The sequence below is a fragment of the Anopheles ziemanni genome, chromosome 2 (genome assembly GCF_943734765.1).
Source record: "Anopheles ziemanni chromosome 2, idAnoZiCoDA_A2_x.2, whole genome shotgun sequence".
NCBI lineage: Eukaryota > Metazoa > Arthropoda > Insecta > Diptera > Culicidae > Anopheles > Anopheles ziemanni.
Window position 1 is genome coordinate 3,836,046 of NC_080705.1, and position 19,349 is coordinate 3,855,394.

Consider the following 19,349-nt stretch of genomic DNA (forward strand, 5'->3'; position numbering starts at 1 on the left):
GAAATACCCTGCGGGATTAAAAAGGGGTCTCGGGGCTAGGCAACCTCACGAGAATGTTGGCCAGAGCAGCAACCGAGAAGGGCACAAGGTTTTATGTGGTTCCGGAGATAAAAACCGCCCGACGGAAGGTGTAAGAAATGAGCTTATGTTTATCTCGTCGGATGCATTCCCGGAGCGCGGCTAGGTTCGGCGCCATGCTGACTCCTGCGTACCACACGGGTACCTTCTTCTTTCGATTTTACGACCGGCTGTTAAAACTAAACAGTAGAGAACAGTGCGCCTTCGCTGCGGTCATACTGCCGGTTCACGGCCTGCGCTAACATGAACGTTAGTCTGCCAGACCGGAAAAAGGACACAATCATTGAGCGTCGGTTGGCGTGGCGTGGCTTTACTCAATGAAAATGAGCAACCGAGCGACGCCGAAAATAATGTTGAATAATGTAAATTGTCTCTTTCCTTATGCTGTTCACCGGGTTCCGTCCACACGCCCTCGGTGGTGCGTTGTTTTACGCAAAAGTCACCAGAGGGGCGCCCAAGGGAGTGGAGGGATAGACGGAGGGGAGGGAAATTGATTTTTTGAAGAAGCACGCTTCCTTTCTTAGCAGCCGGCCTTTTGCTACGGCAACGGCCTTACACTGAGGAGTCGTTCGTCGTTGGATAAATATGATTAATTGGTGGCTTATAAAATATTAATTAAAGCGATGCTTTATTACACAAGATGCAAACATGTCAAGGGCGCCGTTACCACGGAAATGGAAGCCCTTGCGTTGGTGGTCTCATAAAAATTATGGGTAGGAGAGTCATGAAAGTATAGTGTTTAAATTATGGATGAGTGTGTCATTTTTCAAGAGGAAATTAAACGGATCATGAATCATCCGTGGCAAAGGCTTCATCGTAAATGGAAAAGCCGTTCTGGTCCTTTAGTAGATTAGAGTTACTTGAACGGAAGCGGAAAACGGTTGAAATATGTTTGACAGTTTATTTTTAGTACATGTTTGGACATGCGTTGTGTGTTGCATACTTTCAGGCGTAATATTTGAATTTTCGTATTTTCATTAGCAAAACAACTAAGAAAGGTTTCCATCTTTCATTTTCCTACGTAAGAACAATGCGGCAAGCACAAGAAACCAATCTCGCTACTAAACGATGTCATTTTAAAATAATTATCCACCACTACAGCTGGTTCCGCTCATTGGAACGCCCACGCTCTAATAGGGACCCGCTATTAGCAGGCCATAACTATAATTACTTTTGTTATCTGTTGTTTTTTTCCCCACCAATTCCTCGACAGCTTCGTAAAGTATAATTGATTTCGCTATCATTAATTTCCATCAGCAACGATGCTCCGTTTTCTCCCGTTCACCACCGGGGAATACAATTTGTCGGAAATGGCGCAAAGTTGATGCTCGCCGGATTACGCCCGGGCAGGACATTGAAAACACGCACAAAAAAGAAAAACAAATGTTTGCATGTGGTGGAGAAGAGAAAAACTGCGCACGCCGTAATGAAGGAAACGGAACAAAGCAGGTGGAAAATATCGTCACTTTATTTATATTAAAATTAAATCGTATAAATCTCATTACATATCTACGGAGAGCAGAATCTACGGCACAAAAAGAAGGTGGAAAAAAAATACAAACGATGCAGCTAAGAGTGCACAAGTAAACGGGAACGTGTGTCACGGAAAAAGAAAACACGCCTTGAAAGCAGCACACACTGGGAACAAAAATCGGATGGTGGAGAAAGTAGACGGAAATTGTGGAAACCGACGGAAAGGTGAGGGTGCGATTTCCTTACCGTGGACAAACCAGAAGACAAACGCTTTTGTATCTCAACTGCAACAACACCATAGACAGAATGAACAAACAAAGGTGGCACCGTTTATCGCTGGACTATTTGCGATTTGGTTGATGGCATTTTTTCTTATGTGTTACTTCCGGTTAGCTGCAATAAAGGTGCTAATGCTTGCAAATAAAATTCAAATTCAAATCCTTACCGCAAACGCTTCGTTTTTACACAAATAGTAAACAAGGTAGAAGTAGGGAGAATAAAAAAGGGATAGAGACACGAACACGGTGGCGCAAAATAGTGAGGATCCGCTCGCGGAGAAACAAGTAGATTGATATGGAAATAAATATTCACGAGTTTGGATAGGAACACAATAGAATTATGGAAACCACGCGAAAGGAGCTGACAACCACGAGAAAGGATAGTTGGGTCTTCGAAAACAAAAAAACCAGAGACACACACTCACAAACGGATACCGGGAAGCACCGGAAGCGGATTGTTTTTAAAATGCTTTTTGATTGGACATTGCCGTGCTCGCTTTGCTTGTGTTTGTTTTTGCTCGTGAACAGCTGGCCAGTTCGGTTACAGCGTGTTTCGTATCGTGAATTGTTTCCGGTAGTTGGTTTTTTGTTTTCAGCCCGTTGCATATGTTGAATGAAAAAAAAGACCGTGAGAAAGACTGAACAGGGAAAAACGAAAGAGCGACGAAGGGAGGACACAATCATTTCACCGAGTAAACACATTTTTCCCCGATGATGCTTGGTAGAATGAATTTCGCTAAAAAAAGGAAGAGACGCTTCACATAACCGATAGGCGGAATATTTAAAAAGAATCGTTTGTTTATCGTTTATAGATAGGAAAACATGGGTGCTGCACAAGAAACATTCGGATGAAACAAATGGTGCATAGTACGGAGTAGTTCTATAATGTTCTATAAAATAGAAGAAAACAAATTGTCCTGCGCCGATTGTCGATGGAACGATGGCACCTTGCTTGTTGCGTCCGTCGATGAACGGGACCTTGGGTGTGTGTGTGTGCTTGTGCGGGTGGCCCTCAACCATCCTTCGAGATAGCCTGGCTCCGATTTCGTTGGATGAGAACGATGGTTGGCGATCCTCGGATGGCTTATTCTCCGGTCATCATTTCCATGAACTCTGCGGAAGGGGGAGAAGGAAAACGGAGCGAGTGTTGTTATCAGAGCTATTCCAAGTGCTTCATTGTGCCGGAGGGGTTTCACCGTTTGCGTTTTTCTTACCGTCGAAGTCGACCGTTCCGGAACCGTCGGTATCGATTTCCCCGATGATGCCGTCCAGGTCCTCGTTGGATAGTTTATCATCGAGCGCCTTCAGGATTTCCTTCAGTGTGCTGTGTGTGTGCGTGGGGAAAAAGACGAGATGTTTTTCTTTAACTCAATTGTACGTACAGATGAAAACCAGAAAAGAAATACGATCCAGAATGTTCGCATTCCCGTCCCAAAACGGACGCAATGTTGTGAAGGACGTTCAGAGTGTGCGCTTCCTTTTCTTCATCAACCATGTTGACCTGCCCGACGGAGTGAAAAGATATTCTCGTATGTTAGCTTAACATCGATTCATCTTGCTCCGAGCGGCGATCCCGGGAGTCGGTCGGCTACGGCACATAACTTATAACATCCAGAGCATTTATAATTTAGCAACGTCTGAAAAGCGATGACTTTTCTCTTTCGGTTTTGGCGGCCCGAACGATCGTCCGTAGTCGGGAACGAGCCGGGTTTTTTTTTTCGAGCCGAAATCAAGGGCCATTATGTTGGCTGCTGCTCCGGTGAAGTAGTTTTCCGCGGCTGCAAGTCGGGAAGGCAGACCGAAAAGAAAAAAACCCAACCGGGCCGAAGCGGCTGTATTCGCATGACGATGTTCCGCATCACCGACGATGATGATATTTATGCGATCCGTGCCGGTGTTTTTTTTTCGTTTTCTTCGGAGTTCGTTCGTGTGTTTTTGTTTTTCCCCGGTCCGGTGTTATTTGGAATTTTCTTTTCTTTTTTCGAACCTTTACGGAACGTACGGACAACCCTTGAGGCAAGGGGGAGGTATAATAAGTGGAAAAGTAACACGCGACGGAAGCCGGGAATGGGCACCGAACGCGAGTTTTCCCTGAAGCACCTTCGTCCGATGGAGGCGCCTGGTCGCTCACAGTATGAAACTGGCTGCGTACTGCGGTGGGGGGGAAGGGTGCGGAGAGGCTGCGGCAAGTCATCCTTACACTCACGCCACCCCTTTTCCCCTCCCCCCCTCTTTCTCTCTCTCTCCCCGTTGGTTTATTCGCGCACGCAAACGGAAGAGCTCGTTCCAGGTGACGCGTGGATTAAGTGGATTTCCGTAGATGAAAAGCAGAAAACTCGAAACTCTTGGGCCCTCACTCACTCTCCCTACACCCCGCGGTGTTATGACTTTGGTGTGGGGTGTGCGTGGGCCTCCGAAACACCACGGAGGAATTTCTGTCCTGCAGATTCCATTCCCCATCCGAAACCATTCTTTTTTCCCTCTGTTTTCCATTCGTCCGCGTCGTTTCGAAATATTTTGTCAGCGATGCAAAATTAACTCCCTCTCCCTCCCTACTCTGCGTTGTGCAATCATAATCTACCGCTGGTATTTGAGACGAGGAAAATATGATCACCCATCCCGCCCGATGGTCGGAAGGAAAACCCGGAGACGAGGAGGGATTATTTATTGCATGCTTTCCACTCTTCGCTCGCGGATCCGCGTGTAACTGCTGTCTGGTTGTTGTTGTTGTTTGTCGAATCGGACAGTTTATTGAGCTCGTTGGTTTTTTGAAACATTTCCGGTCCCGGTGAGCTGGCCCACGGAAACATATGGTGGTCATAAATCTAGGCAACGCCGCGGTCCGAAAACATAATTTCCCGAAATGTGTTGCGGTTGGTTTCTCTGTGTGTGTTGCACGTTTGTGTGTGTCTGCGCCTACTTTGCACCGTAATTAGCGTTTTGCTTGTCGGAAAGTGCATTTTATGGTGCGATCGTTTTTCACAGTCAGTCATAAATTTTACTCGACGAACGCGAAAAAGGCTATCGATCGCTTCATCGATTCTGACATTCGGTTCAACGAAAATGGAATCGTGTCTTATTTCCAAGGTCCATCTTAAAGAAATAGAAGGAACTCTACCACAATGTTCGGTGTGACTTTAACATTCCAAAACTGTTACCCACAACCACGTAAAGGTCCGTTAAAAGATTTTCAGTGTTTCAATGCTTGCGGTAAGGACACGTTACCATTTACTTTTCGTAGCCCGCCATAGGCTTGCCCTCCGCTCAAGGACGCAGACAAAAAACAAACCATCTAAGGGTGAGAATTCTTGGAATGTTGACCGCCAACAGTGGCCCGTTTGTCTGGTGTATTCTGGCCTTTCCACAGAGTGAAACGGAGGGCAACGGGGTTGGCACTTCCGGCAACATTCTCTGACGCTCTTTATCTTTCCCCCTAACGCAGTAACAGACGGAAATTTAAACGTTTTCATTTATAGGACGCGGCGGTTTTTCCTTCGTTTGTTACCCTTGTTTTGAAAGAAGAGAACTAGTTTTTCCTCCTTTAAAAGGAAAGACCTTTTTCACATGAAAGTAAGCTAGTAACGTTGAACTAGTAGCTACCATCATCATCATCATCACCTCATTTCCTCGGGCACTCCGGAAGACTGAAATTCCTACCAAAATACAAAGGAACATGGAACAAGGTGAGGTGGAAAATAAATAAAAATAATGACACCATCGTATCGCCACAAATAGCGATAAATCAAGAAAGCGGCCGGTTGGAATCTACGCGAATAGTTACGTCTGTTCCAAAGGGAGAAAAGAAAAATGGTAGGATTACATAGCAGGGCCATGCATAGAAAGCGCCGGACGGAAGTGAGTGTGTTTTTGTTCCTTCCTACATGAGCTGGCTATAAATTAGAGGTCAGTTTGACGTCTGGACTAACCACCGATTCTCCACCGACAAGTACGAAGCAAGGCGATCAGACGTCGCTTGGCGTGGGCTTTCCCGGGAGTGGAAAGTCCTAGCGTAGGCGCGAGAAAATGGTGAAACGGCTGTTGTCACGCTATCGACATGTGTTCTATGCCTGCCCCAAGAAGCCCCCGAGTTCTTCACCCTTGTTCACCACAAACACACACGAGGACGACGAGGAAGGTGGTGGAAGGATTTATGGTCACCAACCTGGTCGTGATGTAGCCGTTGCCCTCGCGGTCGTACAACCGGAAGGCCTCCTTCAGCTCCTGCTGCATCGCCTCGGCGTCCTCCTCCTCCTGCAGGAAGTTGGAGGCGATGTTGGCGAAGCCGTCGAAGTTGACCTTGCCCGTGCTCTCCGGGTCCTCCTCGTCGATCAGATCCTGCAGCTCGCCCTCGTCGAACAGCTGGCCCATCGTGTTAAGGATGGTCGAGATCTTGATCGTCTCGATGAAGCCCGTCTTGGCGGTGTCGAACATCTGGAACGCCTTGCGCATGATCAGCATTCTCTGCTCCTCATCATCCTGCAAGAAGTGAAACAGAAGCGAGTAATTTATTACATTTCTTTCATTTGATGTTTGTTTTATCTTCCTCAATGTTTCATTTAGTTTTTTTCATTCTGTTAAATGTTTTATCATTTTTCATAATTCTTAAAACTTTATTTTGATGTTGATATAAAGTTTTGCCCACCAATTTTTATATGACAAATATTAAATGATTTTTTCATCCCTCTACTTTGTAGTCAAGTTTACTCTTCATCGTTGAAGTGAACTATCCAATAACACCGAACATGTTTGTATGACATTTCCGATCGATGAATAAATTACAGTCCCCCCCCCCCCTTTTTCTTCCCACCAGCCCCCCTCCCGCCACCTTCCCAATCGACTACGAATAAACAGGTGTCGATCATGCTGTCCGCCATCCTCCGGTTGAGAATTACCATACTCGTGTGATGGGGGGGGGGAAAAGCGACGCAAGAACCATGGTCACACGTGAAGGAGAACTCATTTTCGCACCACTTCACCCCATCCCTTCGCCGTCACCCCCCCCCCTCCCTTCGCCGTGTTTTTGTTTTGGGAACGGAAACATTCGTCCACCGAAATGGACTGTGAAATCGAAACCCGCGTGGCAAAGGCCAGTAATGGCATCCCGCGGTTTCCCCCGACCTCCAGCAGCAGGTTCCCCACCCCCCCGTCCACCCGCCAAGGCCAACCGCGACCTCCGGATGTCGTTAAGTGCAGCAATCGTTTGCAGCTTCGGCAGCGGCCGCTAAATGGCATTCCTTACGAGTTCTCATCGTTTAGACTTCGTTTTAGCGTTTTCTTTACCCAGTCCCGAGGCCAGTTTTTCCTCGTTCAAGATACACTTCACATCTTCGATTTCGTTATAAATATTAATGGAGAGGAATTTTTAGTGTCCTCCTCCTCCTTCGCCCCCTCTCGCTTCAGTTTGCTGACTGCTGGCAGCATTAATCATCTTCGTTTCTCCATTTCCGCGACTTTCTGCAGGCGTTCGGAAAAACCGTTGCCAAACCGTTGACCGGCACACGGGGCAGCCCATTTGGCAGTCGCAAGCCGCGGTCGGAATGCCTGGCCACTGGCCGACGGCCAGGAAACGAACTGCTCTGCCCCGGCCGGCTGATGTAATTATTAACGATTGATTCATGATCATCACGCGGTGACACGATCGTCGCGGTGGCTTTTATTGCTTCCCTTTCGGTTGCCACCGGCCCCTTCCCTGGAACCCCGAACCCCTAGCCCACTCGGTGGGAAGATGAACTTAAAAATATCTCCCCCAAAATCGCCTTCATCGTGGGAAATGATCCGTTGCAAACGGCTCAACGGCTGTTTCGGCGTTTTTTCACCAACTCGTGGCCCTTCTCGAGATGGCCAACACTCGCTCGGGCTAGGTTCACCGTACCGTGAGACCGAAGTTTGATTGACACTTCACCTCACCATCACCACCCTCAAATCTATCCATCTTTCGGGCCGGGATTTTCGTGCTCATTGACCGCGAAATTCTTTTATCCCAGCGCCCACCCAGTGCCACATGATTTATCGGTTTCGGTTTCGAAAGGCCCCGCGTGGATCATTCTTGGTCGAGAATCAAACGTCGAGGTGGTCCCGGTACGTCGAGCTTCTCCGATAAACAATCAGACCGGATGGCGAGTGCGGGCGTGTGTTTTCCAACAGCATTACGAGACAAACAACGATGGTGTGTCAGGAACATGATGGGGACATGCATTCCGAGCAAATGGACAAACACACGTAATGAATTGTTTTTCCTTCGCGTTGGCAAAACACAACCATTCATTCAAGCCTACGTCAGTTTGGAATCTCTTACACTGGGAAAAATAGGAAACACACTTTCATGTTAATGTAAAAGGACCTAGGAAATTAGTTTCCTTCCTCATTACCAACTAATCGATTTGGATCGGGTTTCCATCTAACGCGGCGTGGTTGTGGTTTGGAATTGGAAATGACCATAACCATTGCCGAGCCGAAATTGGAAATTGTTCCTGCTTCAGAGTGGATTTTAATTCGAAATGCATCCACGCGTTTCGTTACCTTTCGGCAGTAAATTTCCCGATACATTTCCCTACGTGCAAACCCCGCGTTGGCCTACATTTGAAACTCATTTGACCACTCTCTGTTTCTCTCTCTCCCTCTCTCTTTATGGAGGCAATCACTTCTGCTGCGAAAATCCGGTCTGGCAGTCGCGCTGGGAAATAGTTCCGCTCGATCATCGGGTCACTAATTGAGTGGTGTCGAGGTGTCGAAAAGGTGGGTCGCTTTACGAAAGTTTTCCCGGGGAAAGTCACCCTCGTTCGACACATTTTGGGTGGACAAACTAACAAGCTAATCGAATCCCGGGATCCGCGGTACACTAATTAGTGTTGGCTTCGTTAGATTCGTTAGCCCCTTAATTCGCGCAAAAAGAAACTCACAAATTCAAAGTCCGACATCTTGGTACGTGGTGTTGGTGGGGAATTGCGGGAGTGGATTCCAGATGCGCGCGAAACGGACGAACGAATTCCCCGATGAGATCTGAATCGGACGCGACAATTAAATGCCGAACACTGGTCACTCCCGGTGGACGAAAAGGTGGACGAATTCCTTCCTGTCGCACGAACGTTCGGCTTCCGACTGGTCTGATGAAGGGCTCGCCACGATCGACAGGCTTGACCGTGAAACTCAGCCGACGGTTCCGAAGAAAAAAGGAAAACTCCCCACAACATCACAACACCTTGCAGACGAGCGAAGGAGAAAACGAGAACAGAAGATGCGTGCCAAATCATCTGCAAAAAAAGTGCATCTCGATTGATTGCATTCACTCGCTCTTAGGGTGCTTCCTGTCCTGCTCGCACCTTTGTATGAAAAGTTACAAACGGATCGATCACAGGCGGGAAAGATCGAAACGATCAACAACATTATTCAGTCCTCCCCGCATCCGTTCTGCCGTTTTGCTTGGAGCATTTTCTTCAGATCGAACTACGAGAAACCTGAAACATCATGGTTCACCCATCGGAAGAAGGATCGGTTGCCGGGCGCAAGATGCAGTTAATTTTATTTATTTACACCTGCACCTGGGCGTCCACTACCTTCCAAACGTCGAGAAAGGACGGGGCGTTTGCGATGTGGAAATTTTCCGACTCTTCCCGGCAATTGTGCGCAATAGAGAAGCGTAGAATTATGAACCCTCACTGAACTTGAGATCTTGGGAGCGGGGGATCCCGAAGGAAGAGGAATCCTTCGGCCTACACCTTTGGGAACGATGGAAAAGTGTTTCGTAAATGGCTGACTAAGCCGGACGAAGATCTATTGCAAGGATCGGGGAAGGAACTGTACGATGGATTGGTGGAAATATTTCATCTCCCTTTAAGGGGATATTTCATCCCCGCAGAGGGGTGTTGTTTTTTCTTTTCCCTTCCATCACTCGACCATCCATCTCGGGCGAGCAACATAACCTCACTCTTGTTGCTGCTGCACTCGAGGGGGGGAACGGCAGAGGGATGGCGAGAGGATAAGCTAAATAAAACCTGAGAAGATGAATTAAAAATAACGACTCATTAATTAATCCAAAAGCACTCGACTCGACCGCCGCAAAAAAAAGAAAAACGAGAACAGAAAAATGGTGCAGGAAGCATACTTAGGCAATGAGTTATGGGGAAAGTAGTAGGGGTCTTACAGGAAAAGGGTCGGAAAAGGTGGGAAATTGTGGTGCGATGGGGAGGAGAAAGAAAAATGTTATAAAGCACTGAAGCTCGCCGTCGTTTCGTTTGATTTCGCGTAGTTATTTTCGATATGAGTGCATCATGTTTCCCACCCCAAGCTTGTCCTTTTCCCCCCAGCACGCCGGTGGTTTTTAATAAAAATAAACATTTATCTACACATTCCCGCGGGTGGGAATGATTTTCGGGGAGCTGGCTTTTCCTTCCTTCCCGCGATGCACCCAAACCGGCTGCAAGAACAACAAATCGCCATTTTCGCCACTGCTCCGATCCGCCGATCGATCGAAGCTGAAGCCGGCTCGGCTGGAATGTGGCCATGGGGGTCGTGCGTCCGCTGCAGATGCGAACGGAATAATTACATTTAAGTACACTTCAAAGATGTTTGCTGGTTTATTTTTGCTACCGGTGTCTGCTTGATCCTCCAGCTCGGTTAAAAAAAAGTTCGTAGAAGGAACTCGAGTTGGAGTGCTGGAATGCCTGGAGGAAATGCTCCAAAACACATCCAGAAATAATTCCATTCCGGAAAAGGGAAAGGGTGATTTATACGAGGGCGAATCGAACCATCAAATCAGATTGATTGCGCTGGTTGTTAATAAACGTAAAACATCGATCGGTGGGAAGTGAAATAACTGTTGCTTCCGGAAATGGAAGCTTCAAAGGAATGTAAGCATTAATTTTATTTCTTGACTTGTTTTGTTGCGCGAGTTATGAACTAAAATTGAACGGTACCAAAAACAGTTTCAATGACTAACGAAATCAATCTATTAAATTAATTTAAAACACCAATTCAAGGTTCTGTCAAAAGCTATATAAAATTATTTACGCTATATATAAAGTGTTTCTAAATTCATTACGTATTCATTGCTCGAAATACTAAACTTTGAAAAGAACGTTGTTTAGTCTCGGGTATTTTGCTTTTAGACAATTGTGTAATCTTCTCATATATTCTATCAATTTTCACGAAAGTTTCCACGAGTTATGCAAAAGTTCGAGTGGGGAAAAAAAGAGAGATTCTACGGCTTGATATGCCTTACTGTCTTCGAGTATAACTAATCAAAAGAAAAAAACATCATATATTGAAATGTGTTCAAGTTGAATTTTGTCTGACATAAGTTTGATGAATCGGACGTTTAATTTTCCCCCAACTAATAAAACGATGACGAAACACAAGGCCGGAGTTTCTTTCGATTCGGACACGACCTATTCCTTCCTATTCCAACCGTTAATGAATCGTTTGCAAATCCCATCACTCAAACAGCGACATAGCTGATGATTAATAACCGTAGAATGAGTTGAGATTTATTAATAAAATCGTGTCAACAAAGAGCCCCCTTTCCCTAAGACACCCCCGGCACTGGTTTGGGGGAGCCTGGTGCGACGGAAGTTCGCAATTTCACGCCCTTTTTGCTTCCACCCCGTACTGCGTTATCGCTCGATTCGGTTTTGGTGGGTTCGCGATGTGCACCGATTGAAGAACAACGGGGCCAAGGGCGGGGAAAACCCCAGGTGAGATCCCGTGATTGATTTGTTCGGTTGGTTAATTAATAAGTGGCAGAAGGTCCGCGTCAACACGGTTGTCTTTTCCTCAGGTTTTGCAACGAAATGATGGACACTGTTGCACAATCACTTTCTTCGCTTCCGTGGATTGCGGTTCTTTAATTTCTTGGCATGACTATGGTATTTTCCCAACCCTCTTTCTCGGAGAAAACCCCCTTTTATTCACTCCACGCGAGGGGACTTTGATTGAGTGCATCTTTAACTGGCTTTAATGAACTCATAAAGTTGGCTCACAATCGATTCCAATTTGGCTGTGATCTGGGAAAGTTTGTGTACCAGGTGTGCGCGAATTCTTTGTCCCTCCCCTTCACCCTTCGAAAATGGAGACGCCTGGTCGCTCGTTCGTTCGGTAAAATTCCTTCTGCCAAATATATTACCATTTTGGGCGTTGGGTTTTTTTTCTGGCGGGTTTTTAACAGGAAGGGAAAAAAACGGGGCTGCTCAAGCCAACGGTCGGCCTCGGATGAACGCACTGGACACACTGACGGACGGAGCGGAGCACAATCTCGCACTATCGGTCTCCGGCGACGGACTGAACCGACTTTTCCCACGGGGGCGCGCGCGTGAAACAGTTAATTAACCGAACGCGGTTCAATAGACAACTAGAGGCGAAAAATATCATTCAACATCATTTATATTTAAAAACTCCTCCACACAATATTCCTCCCCCTCACGGGCGGGAGTGGAGGTGGGGGAGGCGGGGTGGAATTATGAGTAGTAGCATGCGTGAGGAGTCTTGGCCGGCGAAGGAAAAGCGCAGCGCAAGCAGCTATCGGTCCAGAGTACGAAACTGCTAAACGGCTGGATGCTGAGACGAAGCGAAGGCCTGTGTGTGTGTGAGTGAGAAACGTTGGCCTTCCCCTCTCTAGCGAGCGATGGGGGGGGAGATTCCGCAATGGGCAGGAAAAATCGCTATAAGTAGCACTGGCAAGCAAGTGTGTACTGCTGTGCGAGTTTCGTTTTTTTCCCGTTTTCCCAGCGACGGTCCGCGAACTCGGGACGAGGAAAAACCGCGCCTTTGGAAACGCGCTATGACTGACCCGAAGGAGTATCAAGAAAGACAAGGAGTGAGGGAGAAGGAACGAGTGATCGTTCGGCGAAGCGCGAAAGGGAGCGGTTGAAGTTGAGAAAAAGAAATGGAGATGACTTCACGGCGTGTTCGCTTCGCTTTGCAGAGCGTGGCATCCTTCGATCCGTCATTCCAAAGGGAAATCCGCTCTTTGACACCAGCGAATGCACACACAGACACACGAACAGGGTGAAGGCCTACCCACCCCCCCCTTCGACCCGCTGTGGAAATGTTAGAGAGGTTTTCATGCCTTTTCCCCCCCCCAAAACGCGAGTGATACGATAGCGCGCATCGCGTTTTGGCGACGAACGACTCGGTGTGGGGGGGTGAGTCGATGCCAGGTGCCCCCAGGTGCCCCGGAGGAAGAGGCAGGACGCCGCCATAAGTGGCATTCCTTTCAACTCGACTCGCGCGAAACCGCTGTGAAATGGTGGAAGAAAAAGGAGCAAAGATGGCGAAGGAAGACCATGAAAAACCAGTGTCTGCCACATGCAGCACCAGCAGGAAGCTCACAGTTCGTTTGTTTGGTGATAATCCACTATAAATACAGGTGTGTGCCTCCCTCCCCCTCGCACCCTCGCTGTGTTTCGCGTCCTTCCCCACCCAATGTTTGGTTTACGTTTGCGAGCTTCAAGCTGGAAACCGGAAGCACCGGAGCCAAAGCCGAACCGGTGCCAAAGGGGGAAAGGTCTCATTTCCATTCAGCTTTACTCTGGGATAGAATTTTCTTTTGGCAACCGTCGCCGTTGGTTGCGGACGCACGTACGATGCTTCGATGATTTATTAATCATGAGTTGGGCTTTAATTAAATGAGACACTATTTTTCTGCTCCCTTCTCACCCTCTCCTCGAACCTGATCAACAACGTTCAAGGCGGTATAAATAGTAAACGTTTGTAAAAGAATGCAGCTGAAAATAAAGGAGGAATTGGTTTAACGTGGAAATATATCTATTGCCAACTAAGGATAAAATTGCATTGATGTTGGGAGTTCATCAACTGAAATTAATGCAAAGGATCATTCCTTTGACACTTTGTTTTCGAATTCATTCATGATCAAAGCAATGAACTCGTTATAAGCGTTGTTTATTTGTGAATTTTTTTTTTATTAATCCACTACAATCGTTTTGGAACCAAGTATAATGTCATCAAAAAGTTTTTTTACATAAAATATAACCAATCTTATCTGTTGTATTAAACTTTGAAAGAATGGAACTAAAAACTGACCGTTGCGAGTTCGAATCACGGCAACCTTTCCAATCGGAAAAATTTCCTTTCTACCGGAGACTAACTCTTGTCACGTAATCTTAGAAAACAACCCGGGAAAGAGAAGAAAAAGTACTCAAGACCCGATCTAAGACGACGCAAAGAGAAATGATTAAGTACCTCCTCCTGGTGGTTTGGTACGTTTAAAGGCAGGATAATGTTAATCCCAATCCACCCTCGCAGCCCGGAGGTACATTAGCGCTTGGCCTCTGATGAATGTGTGTGTGTCGCATGAAAAAAAAAACGCCAGGTGGTCAGTTCTTGAGTTTTTCCGTTTGGTTTTTCGCCCGGTAACGCCTCATAACCATTTTCCCAGCGTTCGAGGCAGGCCACTTTCCGAGAGCTGCATTAGAAGGGACAAGGGAACAGGGTGGTAAGGCGGGCGCGAGGTGGGCTAATGATTTGCTCTTAAATTAGTGAATAAATTCAGCTAATTTATTGTGTGCCTCGGCTCGCTTGACCATTGGCATTTGCGTGATGGAATATGGCGTTGCTCTTTGCGCGTCCCCAAAGCAATTGGAAAAACACGGGCTGCAGACAGAAAACAACAAACAGGACGCGCACAGAATTCTTCCCAGCGAATGATGCAGCCTGGTTTAGATATCTGTTTTTCCTCCATCGAACAACATCGTTCCGAGAGGCAGTCGCTAATTGATCATCACAAGCATACGACCCGGGAACGCAAGAACCAATTGCGTTTCGCCGTGGAAAATCAAAGCGCTTCCGGGAAAAAAGGCGGACAAAGTTGCTCGGTGACAGACTGATTGATTATCTGGAACTGCGATGATCCGAGCCGGAAGATTATGATGGAGAGTGGAGCGAAACCGCGTGCCGGAAGTTGCCAGTTGTCGGGATGTTGTTATCGATGTCTTGAACCATAATTGAAACTGCTCGTTTGTTGTAGTGATTATCTAATCGTGCTAATGATGTAGGATATTGGCTCTCGTGTGTTGCATTAGGAGCCAAATAAAAAAAAAAGATTTATGATAATGGAAGTACTTACATCTTGTCTCACATCTGTCTTGTGGGGATTATCATGTTTCACATCGTTATGACGAGCATTTTACACATTCTTTTTTGAACCATAGCTCACGGTTCAAAAACCACTTTTTGCCATTTGTTTTTATCCGTGATAAATTAATTATATCAAAATAGTGCAATTGCTTGTATCTTGTTTACCAACGTCAAGTCCATAATCAAATTCTCCCAATCGGTGTTTAAGGCGGACTCGAAATGGCTGCAAAATGAAATACATCAACCGATGTAAAACTGTGTTTATGAGGCAAGTTATGGAAAGCAGTGCCACATTATGGGGGGGGTTTTTCCTTTATGGACCAATCTCATCATTCACCCCAAGTCACGGTACGGTCCGTTAACGACCGCTTTTCTCGCGTCATTAAAATCAGGTCAATCGGGCCTTTCGGTGTCTTCTGGTTTCGATTGAACCTTTTAACTGGTCCCACCGGGACTGCAAGTGGATCGAAATTCAGCGTGCATTTTATGTTGCAGTTTTACAACGGCAAGGCCGAGCCTTTTGAGTCGTAGAACCAGAAACAGAAACAGACGAGTGAGAGTGAGGATGAACGAAAAACATAAAACAAACAAACCAATCGTTTTAAAAAAACCCATCCTTCGGGGAAAACTCCACTCGAAATTCAATCCGCTTGCAAACCCGTTAATGTGGCGTCAATTAAATTGCTCGCTCTGGCACGTTCCGGAGGGGTCGGGTTTTGCAGTCCATTTTTCCCTCCTCCCCCAGCAGCACAAATGTGCGTTGTGTGCCGGTGAAAAGCCTCCTCTTTGCAGTTGGCCACGATCTGGCGCCAAACACCCGGCGTCGGATGCAATATGGTTGCAGTTTGCCTTGCATGCACCAACGAACGTACAAACGAATGGATGGATGCATGGATGGATAGACAGAGTTTCCCACACACACACACTCACACACACATGGTCATTCATAGAGTTTTTCTTTTTACGAGTGGCAGTAAAATTTTCACGAGTTTCCAAGTTTATTCACTCTGGGCTTCGGCAAACGGAAAAGCATCGAATGAAAAAGCGGACTGAAGAGGCCGATCGTTACGGCCCATTCTGTTTGTGTGCGTGTGTGTTTGTATGAAAAGGGGGTTTTCCTTTCCACCATTTGCGACGACTCATAAATTTGCAACCGACCAACTGATTGATTGAGTTTGCATTGTGCGGACATATTTTATGGCAACTTTACACTTCCAAATTCTCCCAGAAGAGTTCCCCTCCACTACCACCGTGTGCTTCAAGGGTAAGATAAATATCCTTTGATGGTGAAATGAAAGTATCGAAACGGGAAGTAATTTTGGTTCATTCGAGCGTTCTTTTTTCCACCCTTTGTTCGGAGTGAAAAGTGTTTGCCGATGACATCTTTTCGGCGTGCCGTTTTTAGTTTTCGTGTGGGACGATGGCGCTGACGTACCTCAATTAGCTTGCAATGACATTCCGACGGGGAAGGAATAAGAGGGTGGACCGTCAACCTGGTCCACCACGGACGTTGCTGATGACGACGATCATGATGATCGGCTTCGTCAACGGTTGCGTTGTTCGTCCGACGTGGCGGAGTCCTCCGGGGTGATAGAGACGATAGCGCGCCGCTTGATTGACAGCTTTCCGTTACAAAACGGCACCATTTTCAAAGGACCGGCTAAAATCCGGTCAAACGCGGCAGTGCTTCTCCTTGGGGGTGGCGTTTCGGTAATCTGGTTCCATTTCTGTTTTCCCCGTGGTGTGTTTTGTTTTTGTACTACTTCTTTCTTCGTGGCGTTGAGGCGATGACGTTTCGACATCACCTAGCGTTGAAACTCGTCGACAACCGAACTGACCGCTTCGGTGGTTATAGCTTATTCCTAATGGTTAAAATTATACATCTAGTTACCCGCCGGATGGTAGTAGGCTGTTGCTTTTACCTTTTTTTCCCGCACAGGAGAAGTTCGTACTCATCAGCGAACGAAGCAGTCGGCGGCGTACTTTCGGCAAGGAGTGACAGATCCTAAAATAAACAACACTCCTGGTTGTTCTGTGCTGTAATATAGGCCAGATATAGCCAACGAAAACAATCGCATAAGTTCTACTTCGCCCCTGCCCGGTCCTCTTGCAACTGTTGCAAGCCTGGTTTTTGAGTAATTACAGCTGTTTTAAAGGCAACAAGCTGCATGAAGATGTTTTCGTCCGCCCTTGTCATGAGAAGCGCCATGAAGAGGTCCTCCACACCCTTTGGTAGAAGGGCAATAATGGTAATTTGGAAGTGTTGGAACCTGGCTCCGTTTGATTTTACGCCAATGCGCGGGAAATTGGCCTTAACTTTCTGAACCGTTTAGAGGACACTCAGAACTATAAGTACATTGACGTAATGTTGGATGATTTTCTTTTTCCATCCTGGACATTGATGGAACCGCTTCCACCTCCAGACCGGGGAACTCGGCCATGTTTAGATGCACGCTTCGGACTGGAGACAATAGCTTCGGAAACTAATTAACTCCATGGATCCAACGAGCTGAGGCAGCAGCGAGGTACGCTCGTTCGTTGATGTGATGTGAAAGTAATTAAAATTCTTCTGCTCACCCTCACTCCGGGGATCGTTTTCCAGGTCGGGTGGATCCGGAGTGTAATAAATCCCGGAACATGCCAGGATGGCACAGGCAGCTCTTTCTGTGGAATTGCAATTATCCTGGTCGGGGTGGGGTAGGGAGCGAGAAAGGTGTGGGAAGGGGTGTGTGGGGACATACAATTACAAAGTTGTTCCATCATAAGCCGAAGCGCAGCTCCCCCTGAGAAACGGGGATGTTTGGTTGTCAGTCAAAGCGCTGCGTGAGAGTCGATGGATGGTTGATGAAATTTTCTTGATTTTTCCCTGGAGTCGATAGATCAAGTCCCAGTGGGTGGAAACTGTGGAATGTGTTACAAAGACAACAATTTTGCCCCGGACATGATCTAATTTCTCGGCGCTGGCATTTTACGAACATCATCGTACTGGTGTTTCCTTTTGCTGGTTTAGAGAAGGAGAGGAAGAAATCTCTTTGGAAATTAAACTGGACACGTGGAATGCGAAGAATGTTGCTTTTCGTCTAGGAGAGTGAAAGTGCTTTCGGGATCGCGAAAAGATCACCTTGAGACACAGACAAACTCTCCACAGTGTTTTCCACTCCTATCCTCCCCAAATTGTGGGGAATGCAAACGTTTTTCAAATTCTATTTCTTCGTTTGTCATAAACACGGGCCGTCAAAACAAGGCTCAAAATAAATGCTCCAACAGTCACGCCAAACAGTTGCCGTGGAAAACCACTTGGCCGGTCGGGCTTGGCATGCAGGTTGTTGACTTTACGAGACACTCGGAGAATGGTGCTTTTCCGAACTGGTCTCCCTCGGTGCTCCCTGAGCGCCCCATGGTAAGCGAAATCGCGGAAATTCCAACCATCGTTCGAATGGAGGAGTTTGAGTTTTTCCTTCCCGTTTTTTTTTTCGATGGCTTTCCCAACCATTTTCCATCGCCTTGCAGCGCGCGCACGTTGTCACATTCCTGTTGGAAATTCCAATCCAAGTACGCACTTCGGCCGGGCGATAGGTGAAAAGCGACGGGCTGATTGTGGATGCGAACGCGAATGGCGGAAGAGAACCATCCCCCTGGCGTTAGATAAAATTATTTAAAAGAAAACAAAGAGAAATAGGGAAATCTGCTCGGACGCCCGCTCCACACTCCAGTCTGTCCGCTGCATGGCAAACAAGGGTGTGGGGAGAGTCTGGTCTGTTAAACGGATTCCTTTCGCTGGGGCGCACTTAAACATCGCGAATCGAACGCCGCCCGTCTGGGGGTGGCTAAAAATAAACCCACCACCATCGAGGAATCCTCCTTCGCTTTTCCACTATTATCATCAGCGTCACTTTATAACTCAATCTGTGGATGGAGAGAAGGTTGCTGGGAGGTAGTGGGGGATGGGGGGGGGGGGGGGGGGGTTCGTCTCCCTCTCTCACACCTTCACCCTCGTCAATGCATCGTGGAAAGTAGCGACGATGAATGTTTTGCCAAACAAACTCATTTCGGGGTTTGGTCACGGTTCGCCGTTTATCAGCGAGCTGGAAAAGCGCGCTTGCGAGGGAGTGGTGTGGATTGATCGGTTTAAGTGTTGAAAAGCCACCGAAATGGAAAAGGAATTCCCATACTTTGCACGGCGACTGTCGATGCTCGCTTTTGCAGCGATTTGCTAGTGACCTGGAATGAAAACAACCGAAGTGAATGAACGTTCATGAATGATTTGCGTCGGTTTCACGCATTTAGTTGTTTTTTCGTACAGTAAATATATCGGAAAGAAGTTTGAGTGTTAAGAAAATACATTAAAAAAGTGTTTTGGCCACCGGGGAGTAGGAAGGATGCCAGTAAGGAGATGTGGTGTGGATCTGACGAGTATACCTTGAAGTGATAAAA

At 46.9% G+C, this 19,349-nt stretch overlaps 1 protein-coding gene across 2 annotated transcripts; it reads right to left on the reverse strand.

Moving 5' to 3' along the window:
- Nucleotides 1-2,913: 2,913 nt before the first annotated feature.
- Nucleotides 2,914-11,089, reverse strand: LOC131282562 (troponin C). 2 transcript variants are annotated; one of them, XM_058312063.1, is made up of 4 exons: nucleotides 11,081-11,089; nucleotides 5,992-6,305; nucleotides 3,044-3,153; nucleotides 2,914-2,942 (listed from the first exon to the last, which is right to left on the reverse strand). In XM_058312063.1, exons 2-4 carry the CDS (start codon nucleotides 6,285-6,287, stop codon nucleotides 2,914-2,916), a joined length of 435 nt encoding a protein of 144 aa, XP_058168046.1. In that variant the 5' UTR covers nucleotides 6,288-6,305; nucleotides 11,081-11,089. The 2 variants fall into 2 exon arrangements, with proteins under 2 accessions (XP_058168046.1, XP_058168045.1); XM_058312062.1 differs by lacking the exon at nucleotides 11,081-11,089 and adding an exon at nucleotides 8,729-8,746.
- Nucleotides 11,090-19,349: the final 8,260 nt, after the last annotated feature.

Coding starts and splice junctions, on each gene's coding strand:
- LOC131282562 (XM_058312062.1), bottom strand. Junction 3,154..5,991: donor AACGGCTACATCACGACCAG/GTTGGTGACCAT, acceptor GCACACACACAG/CACACTGAAGGAAATCCTGA. Junction 2,943..3,043: donor CGGAACGGTCGACTTCGACG/GTAAGAAAAACG, acceptor CCCCTTCCGCAG/AGTTCATGGAAATGATGACC.